The 21,396-nt window shown below is 41.1% G+C and overlaps 1 protein-coding gene across 2 annotated transcripts in view; it reads right to left on the reverse strand.

Moving 5' to 3' along the window:
* LOC132395348 (5'-AMP-activated protein kinase subunit gamma-2) overlaps positions 1–21,396 on the reverse strand; it is a 526,748-nt gene that overhangs the window by 346,782 nt on the left and 158,570 nt on the right. For both annotated transcript variants that reach the window (XM_059971827.1, XM_059971826.1), the window contains exon 2: positions 5,059–5,130. In XM_059971827.1, coding sequence (XP_059827810.1) covers positions 5,059–5,130 — 72 coding nt within the window. The remainder of the gene's footprint in view (positions 1–5,058; positions 5,131–21,396) is intronic.

The raw sequence follows: 21,396 nt of genomic DNA on the forward strand, positions 1-21,396 counted from the left end.
ACCTATCACCTCTAAGTGTCTTACTTCATCCCCCCTCACCATCCACCCTTCCCCTCACCTGGTCTCACCTATCACCTGTCAGCTTGTACTCTTTCACCTCCCCCAACCTTCTTATTCTGGCTTCTCCCTTCCTTTCTAGTCCTGATGAAGGGTCTTGCCCCAAAACTTTGACTGCTTAGTCCTCTCTGTAGATGCTCCCTGAATTGCTGAGTTCCTCCAGTATTTTGTGTGTTGTTTTGGACTTTTCTGGCTTTTTATCATTACTCTTTTCTTTGCTCGTGAGTATGTACATATATCAGTAAATTTGAGTAACATTGTAAATATATTGTTTGATTAAGCATTCTTTGTTGTTTACATAATTCACTACGGGTTATATGTAAAAGTAGGCAAATGGCATATACCATTACAGCGCAATGTCATAAGTAAATGCCTCACTGAAAGTAAAATCAAAACTAAGACACATTCTCCTGGTTTCCATGTTTTTCTTTCAATTAGTTTTATATTTTGGAGTTACAAAACATAATATTTGCCTTAACAGATTAATGAGGCACAGAAATATACAGATTCTGATTCTCCAAGGTCATTCCTCAGTCGCCTTCATTTCAAGGATAACCATCCACAGCCTATCCACTCTCTCCTGATAACTCAGGCCCTCCAGTCCATTCCTCAGTCATCTAGTATTTCAGCTGGTCTTGGCAAGCTCATCTTTCATGAATAAAAAATTGACTAGCTAATGGGAAAATGATACAAAATGACACACTCGCATAGCAGTTATGTTACTCGATAGTATGTAGAAGTTTGGACTATTGATATGAAGAGAGCACAAATCCCATCAAAAGAGCTAGAGATTTTAAATTCAATTAATAAATAATAATGGAAAAGCTCACATTTTTGCTAACATCCATTAAACTACTAAAAATTAAAAATGATCTGCATTATTAGTGACCTTCAGGAAAGGAAAATGATCACCTTACTCCTTCTTCCCTTTAAGCTTTGCCTTATTTCTCTATTTGACCTTAGATCCACAGCAATGACGTGAACCATGAGTTCAAAGTAAATTTATTATCAGTATACTGATGGGTCACCATATACTATCTTGAGATTCATTTTCTTGCAGGCATTTACAGTAGAACACAGAAATAGAATAGAATCAATATACACATAAGTTTGACAAACAACCAATGTGCAAAAGAAGACAAACGCTGCAAATAAAAATAAATAAATAATATTGAGAACATGAGTTGTAGGGTCATTAACCTTGTCCAATTACTCAAGCAAGTCATTTTGTAAAGCTGACAAGCCGCGAGTGGAAATAAGCAGAGGTTGACAGACTGGAAAACCTTCCTCTGTGCTGTAATGCTGCCATGATTCAGAACCACAGAGTGTTCCGAAACATTTTGCACTTAATGAATTATGCTTGTTGCGCAGTCAAAGATGAACGGGTATAGTTATTTGTTGATCAGTACCAGTGCCCCAAGGAAACGGCTGGATCGTTGTAGCAGAATCAGTTTGGTCTGTGTACAAATCCTGTTCTCCTTCACATCAACAGATTTGTACAGGAAACTGAAGTCTGGGCTGCTGTTATTAGGTGGTGATGTGGTTTAAAGGTGGCTGCTCATCATTATACCAGCAGCCTCATCAACTAAAACCCAGGCATCTTACTGTTCCCAATTCCTCCTCTTCACACTGTCTGAATGCACACCCCCCCATCCAATTTCTGCACAGTCCATGAACCCCCATGAAAACGACATTATTATTTTGCTCTCTTTTTGCACAACTTACATTTTTATATATTTCATATTGTAATTTATAGTAATTGCTTTATGCTTTGCACTGTACTGCTGCCACAAAACATGACGTTATAAACCTGATAATAAATTTATTTCTGACTCAAGTGATAACAAACTTGATTCTGATTCACTGTAGACACCATGCCGACTCTAACACTGAACCACTGCTACTGGTCAAAACTTCTGCTCCACCATTGAGAGCCACTCCCAGGGAATTCCACTCTAGGGCTCCATCAATTATCCCCACATCCTTCCTTTAAAATGACCCTTTCCCATTATATCTAAAGTCTTTACTTTCTCTCTACTCAAAGTTCACACATAGTCAAGAGGTACAGTTGTTGTTCAGACCAATCATTGGAATGGGGAAGAAATGTGACCCAAGTGACTTTGACCATGGAATGATTGTTGATTGCAACACTGCCCGGTATGGAGGGGGCACAGCACAGGATTGGAAAAAAACTGCAGAAAGTTTTAAACTCAGCCAGCTACATTTTGGGCACTAGCTTCCCCAGCATCGAGGACACCTTCAAAGGATGATGCCACATTATTAAGGATCTGTCATTAAGAACTCTCATCACCCAGGAAATGCCCTCTTCTCATTGCTACCCTCAAGGAGGAGGTACAGGATCCTGAAGACACATACTCTATATTTCAGGACCAAGGTGCACAACACAATACATAGAGTAATGTTACCACAATTAAATTATACTGTATAACAAATAATAAAATAAATTCCAGAAGAGTATATTGCTAGTTAACTGTTCATAATTACTTTCATTAAATGAAGTTTACAAAGACACCTTATTCAGACAGGAGTCTTGCAACAAGCTTCAAATCTTTGTTCAAATAGTATAACAATGAGATTGCTGCGATTTGTCTATGTCTCCAATAGGTCCACAGAGGATGCAATCTAACTGGTTTTCCATTGGCCTCGGATCACCTGAGCAATCGCAATGCGTATGTCAGGCTGCTGCTTATTGATTACAGTTTAGCATCCCAACACAATCATACCCTCAGTTCTAATCAACAAGCTGCAGAAAGTTGTGAACTCTGTCAGCTTCATCATGGGCACTAGCTTCCCAAGCACTGAGGACATTTTCAAAAGGCAATGGCCTCAAATAGGTGCTATCCATCAATAAGGACCACCATCACGCAGGACATGCTTTTTTCTTATTGCTGCTATCAAGGAGGAGGTACAAGAGCGCAAAGACACACACTCAACTTTTCAAGAACATCTTTTCCCCTCTGTCATCAGATTTCTGAATGGACAATGAACCCACGTACACTACCTCACTTTTATTTTGCACTCTTTTTTCACTACTAATTTAATTTAAATGTTATATATTTCTTAGTGTAATTTATAGGTTTTTATTACTATGTATTGCAATGTACTGCTGCCACAAAACAACAAACTCCACGACATATGTTAGTGATATTAAACCCGATTCTAATTTATAACTATTTTAACTTAGTTAACTCTCTGTGCCTTGTAGTGCAACCTTGCAGTTTCTTTAGCATTTTTGTCTATTTTTTTTAACTTAAAACCATGATAAAATTTTTACAGACACCTGAATGATTGCTATGAGAAGGGGGCTAAAACTCTACTTTTGCCTCTAACACTATTCAATGAAACTCCATTATAACCTGAGGAACAACTTCTCATCTTCCAACTAACTATGTTAAGAGTCTTCAGGATTCAACAACAAATTTAACAGTTTCAGATAACCATCCCTTCCAGTTCATATCACAGTTCTGTTGTTAGATCTTAGACCCACAGGAATGAAGTTAGCCATGAAGGTTAATCCAAGCAAACAATTTGCGATACTCACAAGGCATAAATGAGAATAAAGGAGTTTCCTTGGACAGGTTGATGGTTTGGACAATTATCTGCTGCTATTGTAATATTTCTATGATTCAGGACCACAAAGCATTCTGGTCTTTTGTAGCTAATAATATACTTTTGCAGTGTACAAAGTTCAAATTTATTGCAAAACTACATATATGTCACCCTATACAACCCTGAGATTAATTTTCATGCAAGTATACTCAATAAATCCATACAATAATAATCATAACAGAAATCAGTGAAATACCACACTGATTTGGGTGTCCTACCAGTGTGCAAAAGACAAAAAAACTGTGCAAGACAAAAATAGTGAAATAATAATTAAATAAACAAACAATTAGCAATCAAAATCAATGGATACGGCAGCTTGCAGCTTAACAAAGCATAACTGTTCTCACCCTCCACACATGCTGCCTGACCTGATGGGTATTTCCACTGCTAACATAAACTACAGAACAGTACAGCACAGGAACAGGCCCTTCAGCCCATCATCTGTGGTTAGATTCATAATGGCAAATTAAACTAATCCCATCTGCTTGTAGATGATCTATATCCCCTCTATTCCCTTCATGTTCATGTCTCTGTCTACATGCCCCTTGAACACCATTATTATGTCTGGTCTTCTTTTGATTTTACTTCAGATTTCCAGCAGCTGCAACGTTTTTTATCTCACAGCTGCTGCATTTTTAAAAATTAAAGATTAGGTTTATTTGTCACATGTACATCAAAACATACAGTGAAGTGTGTAATTTGCATCAATGACCAACACGATCAGAGGATTGTGCTGAGTAGCCCGCAAGTGTTGCCACGCTTCTGGTGCAAAAATAGTGTTCTCACAACTAACTAACCCTAACCTTTTCTTCCTTGGATTGTGGGAGGAAACTGGAGAATGCAGAAGAAACCTGTGCAGTGATGGGAAGAAAGTACTATCTCCTTACCGGTCGCAGCAGGAATTGAATCAAGATTGATGGTGCTGTAATAGCATTATGTTAACTGCTATGCTGAACTGAGAAAAGTGTTTTGTTTTCCCTCCTTTGAATTTGTTTATCTGCCTCTATTTATACCTCTTCCAGACAGATCAGCTACAAGTCACAACCCTTCTCATTCTCTCTCAGCCAGCAATGCTACTATTTGTGTCATTCAGTCTTTCTCAGTCTGTGCCCTATAGACATTCCTTCCATTCTCCCAACCCCGTCCTTTCTCTATAATTTAAAATATTCCATTTCTCATTTCTCCTGTTCTGATGAAAGATCACTGATGCAAAACATTACTGCCATTTCCCTCTCGGTGACCTATTAAGTACTTGCAGCATTTTTAAAAAATTATTTCAGCGGTTCATAAAATGTTGAGTGAAAATTGCGGTGCTGAAGGACACCTCTTCAATGATTAGGCATGGAGGCACTGGAACACTGGTAATCGTACCTTTTGAGAAATATCTTTGTCAGAGGATTCCACATCTCCGTCCAGGAAAGGCATAGCAAATGAACTGAGATCCTAGGAGCATAAAAAACACATATAAATATTAATCCACATTACTTTACACAATAAAAAATATATAAGTTGAATTTTCTAGTTTAAGGTTATATTTCAATACAGAAAAAAATCCCCAAAAATAGCAACTTCCAGCAACTATCTTCACAGATGCATCCACGAATATACAATTAATGTTTAGTTTGACCATGACTATGCTCAAATTAGGAAATTGTACGAGCAATAAGTAAACAAGCTTTTAATGGAAACACAAAATAAGAATATTTTATGATGTGTGCATAATGTAATCATTTTTCAAGCACATTAAGCACTGATTGGACACAGTTTTGGAAAGCGTATCCCAGACCAGATTTAAGGAAGGCTTCACTCCCACTTGAATGAGTCTCTCAAATGCTGGAGATGAATTCTTGATCTCAATCTCCCTCGCTTGGCTTTTGCACTTTATTTGTTTACCTGCTGTGCATTTCCTCAGTAGCTACATTCCTTTTATTTTTTAACAAGATTATGTATGGTACGACCTGCCGACATGGCATGAAAACGTCTTGGTACATGTGACAATAATCAACCAATCCCACTTGTAGAAGACCAGTTGCCCATTGGTCCACTATTTATTCTCACTAAACCTCCATGGAATGGGCCCAGCTATCACATCTCTGCCTCAATTCAATTGTTCACTGTGGTTGCTATAGGAGTGGGACTTACAGGTTGTAGCACATATAACTCACTGGTATGCAAGGCATGTCTGGTTAGAGGGTGTGAGGGGGCTGACATCGCAGTCAAAACCAATGACGGACATTATTTTCATTTACTTTATTTTTTTTTCATTTGCCTCCCCTCTCTCTTTCAGTCCAGATGAAGGGACTGTGCTGTCCACTCCCTGCCTGGCCCAGAGTTCCTTTTCGCTCCGGAGTCCAGCATCTGTGTTTTCTTGCATCTCCTCTTTTATTTCATGCTTACAATAGGACACAAACTTGCTGTGGAAATGTTGTTACATAATTTACTTCAAGACATTCCTGTTGAGAAGAAAGATGCGTATAGACAATGACAAACAGCGGGCTCACCTCCAGTCACGGCATGGTTTCAGTTGCCTAGCAACAAACTGAGAATTAAGTCAAGCTTCTTCGGAGTGCATGTGTCACAGAGCAACAACTAAATCTGCCACAGCACAACAATGAGAAATGGACAGATGGCAAAAGGGAGGCAGTGACAAGAACTTACAAAACATCTGTGATGGGGAGGTGTGTCTAAACTTACTGGAGTATTTGATGAAATTGCTGGCAAAACTCACAATATTAAGCGAAACACTGACAAATTCAAGGAGATCCTGTTAGCTAAAGCTAATGATTCTGCCTGAGTGTTTCTGGCCTCTTTTTGTTTTCATATATAAGCCAATGCAGGTCAGTGAGCTCAGGGGTGAGTTAGAGTAGGAAAGGAGCAAATTATAAAAGTCAGAAACATGGGATGGAAACATGCCCTTCGGCCAAATAAGTTAAAATGCCATGAAAGTATGAAAGCATATAAAGGGGGAGAGGAGTCTTGTCTAAAAGTAACAAAGCGTTGACAGTAGCTGCACAAAATGCAGGAGGAAATCAGCAGGTCAGGCAGCATCCGGGGAGGGAAATGGACCGTCGACACTTCAGGTTGCGCCCTCCATTAGGACTGGAAAGAAAGAGGGGAGATAACCAGTATAAAAAAGGGTGAAGCTAGAGCTGGATAGGTCCAGGTGAGAGGGGGAAACATCAGTCAGGTGGGGTGGGGGGGAGAGTGGGAAAAAGGTAAGAAGTTTGGAGGTGAATGGTGAAAGTGACAGAGAGCTTTAGAAGTTAGAATCTGATAGGACAGTGGACCACAGAATAAAGAGAAGGAGGAAGGAACTAGAGGGAGCATTGTGGAAGTGATGGACAGATCAAGAGGAGGGGGTGGGGAAAGAGAAGCAGTGATCGGGTCAGTGGGATATGGGGTGGGGGGGGTGGAAGTCAATGTTCATGTCATGAGGTTGGAGGCTGCCACCAAGAGCAGCAAATGGCCCCATTACAGAGATGGAAACTGGAAGCTGGAGTTATGGATGGTGGAAAGGAATCAGCATTCTGTGTCAAACTGGATTCCAGGGCTATGAACTAGTGGGCTCCAGGCAGCGGTGAGGAAAATAAACTGAGTGTGTGGTTAAGGAAAAAGGTGCACATCAAGGACCAAAGATGCTCACTTTAGGTAGTGGGAGTGCCTAGGACCAGAGGGCACAACCTCAGAATACAACGATATCCCTTTAGAACAGAAACGTGGAAGAATTTGGGTGATGAATCTGTGGAATTCATTACCACAGATACCCGTGGAAGCCAAGTCATTGTGTATATTCAAAGCAGAGGTTGATGGATTTTTGATTAGCAAGGGTGTCAAAGGTTACAATGAGAAGGCAGTAGAGTGGAGTTGAGAGGGATAATAAATCAGCCATGATCCGCCAGTGGAGAAGACTTGATAGGCCAAATGGCCTAATTCTGCTCCGATGTCTTATGATTTTAAGTAGTGGATTCCCACCTAAATAGACTCCTCATTGTAATTGGACTGGCGTCAAGATGTAATCAGATAATCTGATGAACCTATTAATTCAGATCATTACTGCTATTCTCAGATCAGACCCACCAATTTCAACAGTGCACACTACACTCAGTGGCCACTTTAGTTGGTACACCTGCTCATTAATGTAAATATCTAACCAGCCAATCATGTGGCCATAACGCATTACATAAAAGCATGCAGGCATGGTCAAGAGGTCCAGACCAAATATCAGAATGGGGAAGAAGTGTGATCTAAGTGACTTTGACAGTGGAATGATTATTTGCATCAGACAGGGTGGTTTGAGTATCTTAGAAATTGCTGACCTCCTGGCATTTTCATGCTCAACAGTCTCTAGAATTTACAAAGACTGATGCGAAAAACCAAAAACATTCTGTGAGCGGTAATTCCATCGGCCAAATCACCTTGTTAATGAGAAAGGTCAGAGGAGAATAGTCAGAATGGTTCAAGCTGACAGGAAGGTGACAATAACTCAATAACTGAGTTATTGACAATAACTGACAATAACTGGTGTGTAGACGAGCATCTCTGAATGCACAACACGCCGAACCTTGAAGTGGATGGGCTACAGCAGCAAACGACCCCAAGCATACACTCTGTGGCCAATTTATTAGTTTACAGGAGGTAACTTATAAAGTGGCACTGAGTACATACAGTATAATGTAAACAATGCCTATAATGTACTATTGTGCTGTTGAATGCTAAAGCACAATGCCTTGCATTGCTTCATCGAATTACCCTACATTGTTAAAATAAAGGCTCATGTCAAATGAAAGCCAGATTGGAAATCAGAAACACTGGGCTCTTTTGTGGATAATTTCCAAAGCTGCATTCTTTATGCACTTAAGTAAAACTGCAAAGTGGGAAGAGTGCTACAGAGAGCAGAATGATGAGGGTTGGGTTTAGATAGGTATGTAAATCAAGCTTTAAATTGCACCTTGTAACAATAATACACCAGTTTGCCAAATCCTGACATGTAGGCATCTCAGAAATCCTACTAAAAACAGGTATTATGCAAGCGTTCAAAATTGTACTGGGAGGCAGGTAAGAGATTGGGACATAATCAGTCATCAGGTTGGGGATGAGCAATAGACATTTCAAGCCCTCAAAGGCCATTTGTCCCAAGGCTTTAGAAAACAAAGCTACCAGTGTTAAATTTGATGTAGGGATAAAATAAACAGCAGACAGTCTTATCAAATCATGCAGTGATTTGCCCAATCTCCGAACCACAGCTTATGAAGCCAAATTTGACGTGCTTGCCTTTGTGACAATTTTTCTTTTAATTTTGAAATCCTTACAACTCTGTTTCAGTCCTGGAAATAAAAACCACCCATCTGTAATTTTCTGCTACATCAGAACATGTGACATACATAGAGTCATAGAAAAATGCAACACAGAAACAGGCCATTCATTCCATCTAGTCCATACTCAACCATTTAAATTCTCTACTCCCATCCACCTGCACCCAGACCATAACCCTCCATACCCCGACCACTCATTTACCTATCCAAACTTCTTTTAAAGGTTGAAATCAAGTTTGCATGCATCATTTGCCCTGGCAGCTTGTTCCACACTCTCATGACTATCTATGAGAAGAAGTTTCTCCTCATGTTCCCTTTAAACTTTGCACCTTTCACCCTTAACCCATGGGAAGATCATTGGGGTCTCTCTTCCCGCCATTACATTTACACCACACGCTGCACCCACAAAGCTAACAGCATTCTGAAGGACCCCACGCACCCCTCACACAAACTCTTCTCCCTCTTGCCATCTGGCAAAAGGTACTGAAACATTCAGGCTCTCACGACCAGATTGTGCAACATTTTCTTCCCCCAAGCCATCAGACTCCTCAATACTCAAAGTCTAGACTGATATCTACATCATTTATTATTATATTGTAATTTGTCCTCTACTGTGCCTATTGCCTTGTTTAATAACCATTGTACTGCCCTGCTCTGTTTTGTGCACTTTATGTAGTCCTGTGCAGGTCTGTAGCCTAGTGCAGTTTTTATGTTGTTTTATGTGGTCTAGTGTAGCCTTGTGCTGTCTCAGATAGTCTAGTGTAGTTTTGTGTTGTTTTATGTAGCACCAGGGTCCTGGAGGAACGTTGTTTCATTTTTACTATGTACTGTACCAGCAGTCTATGGTCGAAATGACAATAAACTTGACTAAACTTGACTTGACTTGACTCTAGTTGTTGTCCAACCCAACCTCAGTGGAAAAAGCCTGCTAGCATTTACCCTATCAATAATCCTCATATTTTGTATACCTCCATCAAATCTCCTCTCAGAATCAGGCCATTTGACTCATCGAGTCTGCTCTCCCATTCAATCATGGCTAATCATTGTCTTTTCCCTCCTCAGACCCACTCCCCAGCCTCTCCATAACCTTTGATGCCATGGCCAATCAAGGACCTATCAATCTCTGCCTTAAATACTCCACAGCTGCCTGTGGTAACAAATTCCACAAATTCACCACCCTTAGCTAAAGAAATTTCTCCACATCTGTTTTAAATGGATGCCCCTCTATCCTGAGGCTGTGCCCTCTTGTCCTAGACTCCCCCACCATGGGAAATACTCTTCCTATATCTACTCTGTCTCAGCCTTTCAACATTCAAAAGGTTTCAATGAGTTCCCCCTCCCCCCACCCCACAACATCCTTCTATATTTGAGCGAGTACAGACCCAGAGCCATCAAACATTCCTCATATGATGACCCTTTCATTCTTGGAATCATTCTTGCGAACCTCCTCTGAGATCCTAACCTATTCAATCTTTCCTTATAACTCAGGTCCTCCAGATCCGGCAACATCCTTACAAATTTTCTCTGTACTCTTTCAACCTTATTTACATCTTTCCTGCAGGCAGGTTACCAAAACTGCGGACAGTACTCAATACATTGGTTCATGCAGGCCAATGTGCCAAGGCTTTGTTTACGAACCTTCCTATCTGTGATGCCACTTTCAGTGAATTATTCTGTATTCTCAGATCCCTTTGTTCTACTGTTCACTGTGTAAGACCTACCCTGTTTGGTCCTAATGCACCTCTATCAAATCTCCTCTTTATCTTCTATGTTCCAAGGAAAAAAGTCCTAACCTATTCAGCCCTTCCTTATAACTCATCACTGGTCCTCCAGTCCTGCCAATGCCCTTGTAATTTTACATTATTTCCAAGAAATTTTGGTTAATTAGGACAACCATATAATTGGGTCAAATGTACTAGTCCTGACTGTGTCCCAATTAACTAGAATCTGCTATATTTGCATTAATGAGCAGGAATACATGTATACCTAATGAAGTGCCCACTGAGTATATGCTTTTAATTGCACTTACTGCTAGATCTCCTGTCATAAGTTAAACAATACTCTGTTCACTGTCATTATATGATACTATCAAGCAAGACATGGCAGTGGGCTGGTGTGCTACAAGACACAGATATGACAAATATCAAAAGCAAAAAAAAAACTGAAGGTGGAGGAAATCTGAATCAAAAATACAGAAAATGTTGAAGATAATCTGCAGGTCGAGCTGTTCTCATAAACAGATATTTGTGGTGGAATGCTGACACTGTTTAGAACATCAAGTACAGGCCCTTTAGCCCATGATGTTGTGCTGACCATTTAACCTACCCTAAGTTCAATCTAATCCTTCCCTCCTACATAGCGCTCCATTTTTCTTTATCTAAGAGTTTCTTAAATGCCCCTAATGTATCTACCTTGACCACCACCTGACAGGTTTCCACGCACCCACATTCTCTGTGTAAAAAACATATGTCGGATATTCCCCTCTACTTTCCTCTAATCACCATTATGCTCCCTGGTTATCAGTCTTTTCTGCTCCTGGAAAATAAAAATCTCTGCCTATCCACTCTTAGCATTTTGTACACCTCTGTGCCCAGATGTTACCTGGGCTGCTGGACAGTGCCAGCACTTTACTTTTCTAAAACATTTATTCCCATTAATGCATTTTAGTGGTTCACCTATCATGTGGTTTGTGGTCAACTTTGGAGCCAACTTTTAACTCAGAGCAAAGAAGCTCAAGATGGAGTGATACTCAGATGTACACCATCTCTGTCACAATTTCACTCAACATCACTTTCAATCTGAAATGCAAGCCCAATCACTATTGATAGGGTCCAATTATTTATTTCTGAGAAGGAGATGGCATTCACCATGTACCATTTGTCCACTTCTTTGTACTAAGTGATGAGTGGTGGATCAAACATCCTGCTTCCAAAATGGCCCAAGAAATATCTAATCATTGATGACGAATCACCTATTCCAAAGAAAATAATTTGTATTTTGAAAATGATAACTTCTCCATCTTAACAGTTCTCAAATAACAATGAATCAGAGTTCACAAGGAAATAAAGAGCTTAGTAACATGGTATAATGAAAGCAACTTTCCCCTCAATCTCAGTTACACAAAGGAGCTGGGCATTGACTTCAGGAAGGGGCAGGGCAGTGCACCTCCTCCTGCCTACATCAACGGTGCTATGGTAGAGGGGCTGAGAGCTTCAAGTGCAACATCACCAACAGCCTGTCCTGATAAAACCATGTAGACCCACAGACAAGAAAGCTCACCAACATCTCTACTTCCTCAAGAGGCTAAAGAAATGGTGCATGTCCCAGTCAATCCTTACCAATGCAGCATAGGAAGTATCTTATCAGGATGCATCATGGCCTGGTATGGCAACTGCTCTGCCCGCAACTACAAGACACTGCAGAGAGTTTTGGACACAGCTCTGCACATGACAGAAACCAACCTCCCCTGTACAGATTCTGCCAATACTTCTTGTTGCCTCAGTCAAACAGCCAACATAATCAAAGACCCTACCCACCCCAGATATTATCTATTCCCCTCCCTCCCATCAGGTATAAGATACAAAGGCCTGAAAGCATTTTCCAACAGGATCAAGGACGGCATCTAGTCCATTATCATAAAGCTATTGAACAGTTCCCTCATATGATCATAGATACTTGACCTCACTATCTACCTCAGAATAAAATAGTGTCCCTTCAGAACAGAGAGGAGGAGGAATGTCTTTAGCCAGAGGGTGGTGAATCTGTGGGACCATTGCCACAGATGGCTGTGAAGGATAAGTAATTGGGTACATTTAAAGCAAAGGTTGACAGGTTCTTGATTAGTCGAAGGAAGGAGAATGGGCATGAGAGGGAAAATATACAGGCCATGATGGAATGGTGGAGCAGACTCGAAGGGCTGAATGGCCTAATTCTGCTTTTACGTCTCATGGTTGAAGACATGTGCAAGGTCTGAGAAGAGTTTAAATTCATTTCAATCCTAAAGCAGTGCTTTATTCAATGTAAGCTTTCATTTTGCCTCACTGTTACCCACCAACATCAGCATATTATTTCTATTCTTTACACTTCATGCCCACGTAGCCTCAGTAGTCACCAATAAAATTAGTCTGATCCTTCACCTGCTTCCACACCCTTTTGCAATGGGGGAGAAAAGCAAAAATGCCAGTCACGACACACACAGCAGATAAGAACTAAGGCATGGCAATGAGACTTTACAGAATTGCTTATTTACTTCTGTGAATTACAGCACATTGCACACACAGATTTGTATTTGAAATGCGAGAAAAAATGCAAGAGAAGTGTGAACGGAAATGCATACTGTGCCCTGGTCTCCTTCAGAATTCCCTGTGAAAACAGATTTGAACTAGAACAGCAACTGATGACAATACGGTCCTGTTAGCACAAGCGATGTGGCTTATATGAGTTTCACTTGTGCTGGGTTATGCTGTCACATCTGAGACAGCCTCCCACATTGACCAGCTTGAAGCCTCAATTCCTCCACGTCTCTGATATATGCATTGTAACTCCACGTAACATTAAGATCCATTACACCGTCACCCCGTGTTTGACGATGTTCATAGCCTGGAACTGTCTTCATTTTAATATCTTTGTCCTTGTTCAATCTCACCAGGGTTCTCTTCAGCAAATTCTTGGTCTCACCCCTCACAGACTCTTGGTCACTGGCCAATATGATACCCGTTTCTCACCCGTTACCCATTTCCAGCACAGTTTATTTATTTATTGATATATAGCACGGCATAAGTCCTTCAAGCCAAGCCACCCACCAAAACCAATTTAACCCTAGTCTAATCGCGGGGAAATTTACAATGACCAATTAACCTACCTACCAGTGTGTCTTTGGACTGTGGGAGGAAAACCATGCGATCACAGATCACAAAATCCTTACAGGTAGTGGTGGGAACTAAATCGGATCACCTGTACTGTAAAACATTGTGCTAGCCACTACACTATCATGCAGCCCCATGATTTTCAGAATCTGCACTATATTCCTTTCAGACTCCAGTGAGAGACTTCCTGCCCATCTCCTCTCTTTTACTCATCCATCAGAGGCAGAGTGTTCAGCCATTCATTCCCTTGACCTGAGCTCTCTTCCTCAACCCCTTTGTTTCTCCATATCTCATTCCACCTTCAATTCCTTTCTCATTGGGAGTTGATATTGGCCACTTCAAAGGACCACACAAATTAGGAGCAAGTGTAACACATGCAAAATACTGGAAGAACTCAGCAGATACAGGCAGCATTTACAGAGAGGAATAAACAGCTGATATTTTGCGCTGAGACCCTTCATCAGGGCTGCTCCTCTAGCACTTTGTGAATGTTGCTCTGGATTTCCTGCAGAACCTCTTGTGCTGAGGAACACTCTGCCCCTCAAGCACAATGTTTTAACATCAAAGCTAATTTTACAAAATCCTATCCTTAATCTTTCCCTGTCCATTCTCATTACTGCCAAGGATGTGTGCTGCCTGACCTTTGTAAGAAGGATTGCCACTAGACTAGGTTGGGTGAGAGTAGGACTATAAGTAATAGGTTAAGGGTGAGAGGTGAAATGCTTATGGCAAACCTGGGGGGAGGGTCAGGGGGAGGAGAACTTCACTCAGAGAGTGGTGTGAGAGTGAATAGAGCTACCAGTGGAGATGTTGAATGCTGGTTTGATTGCAACATTTAAGAGAAATGGTGAATAGGTACATGGATGGAGGGCTATGGTCTGGGTGTGGGTTGATGGGACTAGGCAGAATAACAGCAAATGGCAGACGAGATGGGCTGAAGAGCCTGTTTTTTGCGGTAGTGCTCTATGACTCTAGGTCTAATAGCATATTTAATTGGAACTATTGTAGAAACGTCGCTGGCAATTCATCTTTATCGCCAAAGAGCTCGCTAAACACAACTTGCAAACGAGTTGAGCATGATGTTCTCCCAAGGGTTTATTCCCTTAGCAGAGAATGCCTGTGTGTGACCTTGCTTAACATGTGGAGGTTGATACATGAGCAGACACCGAACGGTGGTCAACAGATCAGGGTCAGGTCCCCTGGTATGGAATGCAAGACAACTGGGAGCCTTCCCTGCTGCTGTGATGCAGCATCATCTTTCACCATTCAGGTCTTGATTAGATTACTTAATGTCTCATTGCTGTACATTAACTAAAGTCCAAACGTGAAATCATTGAGCCTAGATGCATTAATTGCTCTTTTGGAAACTTAATTTCTGTTCCTGTTTAGTATCTATTACCTTTTCACTCAAGGATGATGGTGAGGGTGGAGTGATTGGAGAGAATAACCACCAGGTCAGCAGTACTGAGATTCTGTGTCTCACAACCCTTCCAGACCCACTATACCTGTCAACAGGCCCTGTGCATAATCACACTCCGCCTCTACTGCAGAGACACGCAGAGAGATCATGGTCTGTGTGAAATGTATAGGGTTTAAAAAATAGAAGTAAAACACAACAAGCTTTGCTCAACCGGAAAAAAAGATCACCCAAACAATTTCTTTTGTTGTTTCTGTAACAGAACAGCTTGTCCTTCATGGCAACACAAGCCCACGCAAAAATGAAGACACTCTCGGTAAGAGATAATGAAAACAATATCAATCCTAGACAAAAAAACATCCAAGGGTTAGAGTAATCTTTGACCAAGTACAGAGTTTGCTGCATTTTGACGGGAACCACAATATAATGACATCTAGGTTTGGTCAATAAAACCAACTACCAAAAAATGACATTTAAAAATTCAAGTCATGCCTTCAGAAATGTGATGTCCATCACATTTTATTTGATTTTTTAAAAAATCCAAGTATTTTCACATCAGTTACAACTCTGTTTCATTTTTGCATCTGTTCACTGATCGAAAACTAAACCAGGCAAAGGTGGTATTAGTTACCTCAGAATGGCAGCAGGGTGGCATGGTAAGGCAGCAGTTAGTGTACACTATTACAGCACCAGCGATCATGGCTCAATTCCCACTGCTATCTATAAGGAGCTTATATGTTCTCCCATGGCTATGTGGGTTTCTTCCAGGTGCTCGGTTTCCTCCCACATTCTGACAATGTACAGGTTAGGGTTAAGGTTGGTAAAGTGTGGGCATGCTATATTGATGCTAGAAGCATACTGACACTTGCAGGCTGTCCCCAGCACATCCTCAGATTGTGTTGGTCATTAACGCAAAAGATGAATTTCACTGTACAGGTGGCCTCCTTTTTTCAAACGTTCGTTTACGACAGGTCGCCGTTACGAAATACCTACATTAGTACCTGTTTTCGCTTTTACACAAAAAAGACACCCGCTTTACACATGTTTACCCCGAGAAAGACTGTCATGACCGTGAAGCCTTGTGCTGGCAGTTGTGTGTGCATGTGTGTACGTGCCTATGTGTGTACGTGCACACACATGTACGTGCGTGTACGTGTTGATTCTTTTTCTCCAAATCGATTTTGGCTCACTGACTTCCCCATTATGATAAGTGAAACTACACCGTACGTACAACATTTCTACTTTATACAGGCTGTATATTTATCATATCATTCCTGCTTTTACTATATGTTCGTGTCATTTTAGATTTTATGTGTTACTTGGTATGATTTGGTAGGTTATTTTTTGGGTCTGGGAACGCTCAAAAATTTTTACCATATAAATGAATGGTAATTGCTTCTTCATTTTACAACATTTCAGCTTACAAATGGTTTCATAGGAACACTCTACCTTCAGACAGCAGGGGAAACCTGTATGTTTCAATGTACGTGTAACAATTAAGTTTTAAGCTGTTGGTGAATCTCAGGGACTTCTGGCTGGTGGCCAATGAAACAAGGAAAACAATTAAAAACTTTGTTAAATGATCATCTGGTAAATGATCATCACAAGCAATAATCTATACTTCCCTTCGGACTTGGAGGCAATTCGATGTGGCAGAACCGAGACAAGGCAAGACATGGGCCTGTTGCTGAGAGCAAGATAGACCCAATGTTTGATCAATTTAAGCACCAGGTTGAATTGGAAAGGTCAGGTACAGGCCAAATTGAGGCAGTGGGGTCCAGGTCATTGAGTATATCAAAGTAACTGATCCTGATGTTTCGATGAAAATTTAAGTACCCGGCCAAATCGAGGCAATGGGGTCCAGGAACCAGAATGCATCGAAGTGAGTAAACTCACTGATTGGACAATGATTTAGGCACCGCGCCAGATTGGAAAGGTCAGGGTGTTGAGGCAAGGGATGGGCCGGTTCAACTCGCTGCCTCACTTGTCTTCCCTCTAAACTTGGCAGAGTTTATGGAGACTGTATTGGTACCCATATGGCATGATTGAAAAACAATTATCAGTATTAAATTTTTTTAAATCAAATTAGGGTAAATTAGCTGTTGATAATTTAGACAAAAACTTTATTTTAAATTGCTAATAATTTGCTTCACATAATTAGGATATACATCATTGATAAAACATGTTGTACCAAGTCATTGGCAACAAATGCAGAAGTGTGAAACAATAAATATCACTTTGTAAACGTCACTCTACGTCAAAGTGTGAAAATGCTCCACTAGAAAACCTCTGCAATTAAGAGTCACAGAGTCATAAAGCATTACTGAACTGAAACAGGCCCTTTGACCCAGCTGGTCTGTCCTTTACTTCTGTTATGCCACTGGTGTTTAGGGAATAAATAAAGGTTTTAACTACTGTCAATCATGCAAGTCCCAGGTACAGACTTGGGAATACTGTCACACTCAGATGTAGGATTCTTCATTGCTGTTTCCATAAGAACTTTGTTTTACCAGTCAGGGTTGTTAGCCCTGAGCTGAACACCCAACTTTAGGCCCACTCTTAGTCTGTCCTCTCCCCTTTGACCTGTTTGGCATAGAAGACCTTACCAAGAGCCAAAGCATAAATCCCTGACTCCAGCCAACATAGCTTTCTGGGTCATTGGAGTACATAAGCCTCCAAATCACAATAAGGTTGTTCTCTTGTTGGAGGCACCTGGTCTGCATCAAGCTGTTATTCTGCCTAGTCCCATTGACCTGCACCTGGATCATAGACTCATCCATACCCTCCCATCCAAATTTCTATACAAACTTCTCCTAAATACTGCAACCAACCAGCATGCAGCACTTCCACTCCAACATCCTCTCGTAGGCCAACATTTCCCAGGTTGCAATCTGTCAACTTGGCTGAGCAGGGAATAGACTTGATGAAGCGTCTCAGATCGAAATGTCCCATTCCTCGCCACAGATGCTGCCTGACTTGCTGAGTTCCTCTTGCACTTTGTGTGTGTTACTCTGGTTGATCAGGGCATGATCAGAGTTGATCAGCACATCTCCCTTTAAATATCAACTTCCCCTTTAAATATACCCAATAACTTGGCCTACACAGCTATCTGTGGCAACGAATTCCACAGATTACCACCCTCTGGCTAAAGAAATTCCCCCTTTCTTCTATTCTGAGGCTGTGCCCTGGGATTCCCCCACTCCCCCGTCTTACTCTCTGATCTGGGCACATTGCAATTTTTCAGACAATAATGAATTCAATAATTTCAGACAACTCAATTTCTCTATTTGCGTCAAATCTGGACAGTTCCACTGTGGCTGACCAATCACTTTCTCTCTTCACTGACACCATCAAATCTGCTGGACATTTCCTCCACATATAACCTGCATTTTATAGAAACATAGAAAACCTACACCACAATATAGGCCCTTTGACCCACAAAGGGCCAAACATGTCCTTACCTGAGAAATTACCTAGGGTTACCCATAGCCCTCTATTTTTCTGTGCACTATATACCTGTCCAGGAGTCTCTTGAAAGACTCTATCATATCTGCCTTCACCACTGTCGTCGGCAGCCCATTCCACGCACTCATCACAGTCTGTGTAAAAAACTTACCCCTGATATCTCCTCTGTATCTACTTCCAAGCACCTTAAAACTGTGCCCTCTCATGCCAGCCATTTCAGCCCTGGGAAAATGCCTCTGACTATCCACATGATCAATGCCTCTCATCATCTTATACAACTCTATCAGGTCACCTCTCATCCTCTGTCACTCCAAGCAAAAAAAGGCCAAGTTAACTCAACCTATTCTCATAAGGCATGCTCCCCAATCCAGGCAACATCCTTGAAAATCTCCTCTGCACCCTTTCTATGGTTTCCACATCCTTCCTGTAGTGAGGTGACCAGAACCCTTTATTTATTTATAACCCTTTATTTTAGGTTCTCTCTTTCTATCAACAGCTTATCACAGTAACCCTCACCCCATCCTCTCAGAGATATTCCCTCTGTCCTATCCATTCCCTCCTTAGCCTTTTGTATTCTGCCTTTCTCTCTTCTAATGAGATGTCTCTTCCTTAAATTGTCATCTGTGTTTCTCTTTCCACAGGTGCTGCCTGACTAACTGAGTGCTTCCATCATCTGTTTTTTTTTAAATTTCAGATTCTTCTGCAGTATAAATTGTCATCAGCTTTTGGAAGCAAATACAATAGTGACATTTAGGAAGACACATGAATATGCAGAAAATGGAGGTATCTGGTAGTGTAATGCTATGACAGTGCCACTGACCCGGGTTCAATTCTGCTGCTGTCTGTAAGGAGTTTGTATTTTCTGCCCGTGACCATGTGTGTTTCCTCTGGGGACTCCAGGTTCCTCCCACAGTACAAAGACATATAGATTAGTAGGTTAATTGGTCACATGGATGTTATTGTGCAGCAAAGCCTCCATGGGCCATAAAGACCTGTTACCATGCTGTATCTCTAAATGAAAATAAACTCAAAGGCCTGAAAAGAGGGTTTCTCTTGCTGCTTCTCTCTATGTTACCTTGCACCCATGGACCAAAACCAGTTAGGAATAACCATCCGCACGGAAGGCTAGTAAGGAAGGTTTAATCGTTAGGTATTAATATTGAAGTAGTAAAATGGATTCAATAGTGGCTAGATGGGAGATGCCAGAGACTAATAGTGGATAACTGTTTGTCAGGTTGAAGGCCAGTGACTAGTGGTGTGCCTCAGGGATCTGTACTGGGTCCAATGTTGTTTGTCATATACATTAATGATCTGGATGATGGGCTGGTAAATTGGATTAGTAAGAATGCAGATGATACTAAGGTAGGTGGTGTTGTGGATAATGAAGTAGATTTTCAAAGCTTGCAGAGAGATTTAGGCCAGTTAGAAGAGTGGGCTGAACGATGGCAGATAGAGTTTAATGCTGATAAGTGTGAGGTGTCACATTTAGGTAGGAATAATCCAAATAGGACATACATGGTAAATGGTAAGGCATTGAAGAATGCAGTAGAACAGAGTGATCTAGGAATAATGGTGCATAGTTCCCTGAAGGTGGAATCTCATGTGGATAGGGTGGTGAAGAAAGCTTTTGGTATGCTGGCCTTTATAAATCAGAGCATTGAGTATAGGAGTTGGGATGTAATGTTAAAATTGTACAAGGCATTGGTGAGGCCAAATTTGGAGTATTGTGTACAGTTCTGGTCACTGAATTATAGGAAAGATATCAACAAAATAGAGGGAGTACAGAGAAGATTTACTAAAATGTTACCTGGGTTTCAGCACCTAAGTTACAGGGAAAGGCTGAACAAGTTAGGTCTTTATTCTTTGGAGCATAGAAGGTTGAGGTGGAACGATAGAGGTATTTAAAATAATAAGGGGGATAGATCGAGTTACGTGGATAGGCTTTTTCCATTGAGAGTAGGGGAGATTCAAACAAGAGGACATGATTTGAGAGTTAGGGGGCAAAAGTTTAAGGGTAACATGAGGGGGAATTTCTTTACTCAGAGAGTGGTAGCTGTGTGGAACGAGCTTCCAGTAGAAGTGGTAGAGGCAGGTTCAGTATTGTCATTTGAAGTAAAATTGGATAGGTATATGGACAGGAAAGGAATGGAGGGTTATGGGCTGAGTGCGGGCCAGTGGGACTAGGTGAGTGTAAGTGTTGGCATGGACTAGAAGGGCCGAGATGGCCTGTTTCCATGCTGTAATTGTTATATGGTTTTTGAATAGTCCGTGTACCCCACCATATCAAAGTCCAGGGGGAATCAAGTATAAATGCAATGATTATTAGTGAACTTATTGCTGCCTGTTGGCTTTCCAGTTCAACTGCTGTCATCCTGTTACACTGAATAGCTTTGTTCTGTGGTGTAGGTCAATTGGGTTGAGAGGGATAATAAATCAGTCACGATGGAATGGTGGAGCAGATTTGATGGCCTAGTTCTGTCTTGTGCTGAACTATGTTTCTATGCCTCCCAATGTTATATACCTTTATCATGTTACCTCTCAGCTTTCTCTGCTTCAGAGAAAAAAATGACATAGCCTATCCAATCTGACCAAATGACTCGAGGCTTCCAATCCAGGAAATATCCTTGTGAGTCTTTTCCGCATCCTTTCT

Source organism: Hypanus sabinus, chromosome 6 (assembly GCF_030144855.1).
Source record: "Hypanus sabinus isolate sHypSab1 chromosome 6, sHypSab1.hap1, whole genome shotgun sequence".
NCBI classification, from domain to species: Eukaryota; Metazoa; Chordata; class Chondrichthyes; order Myliobatiformes; family Dasyatidae; genus Hypanus; species Hypanus sabinus.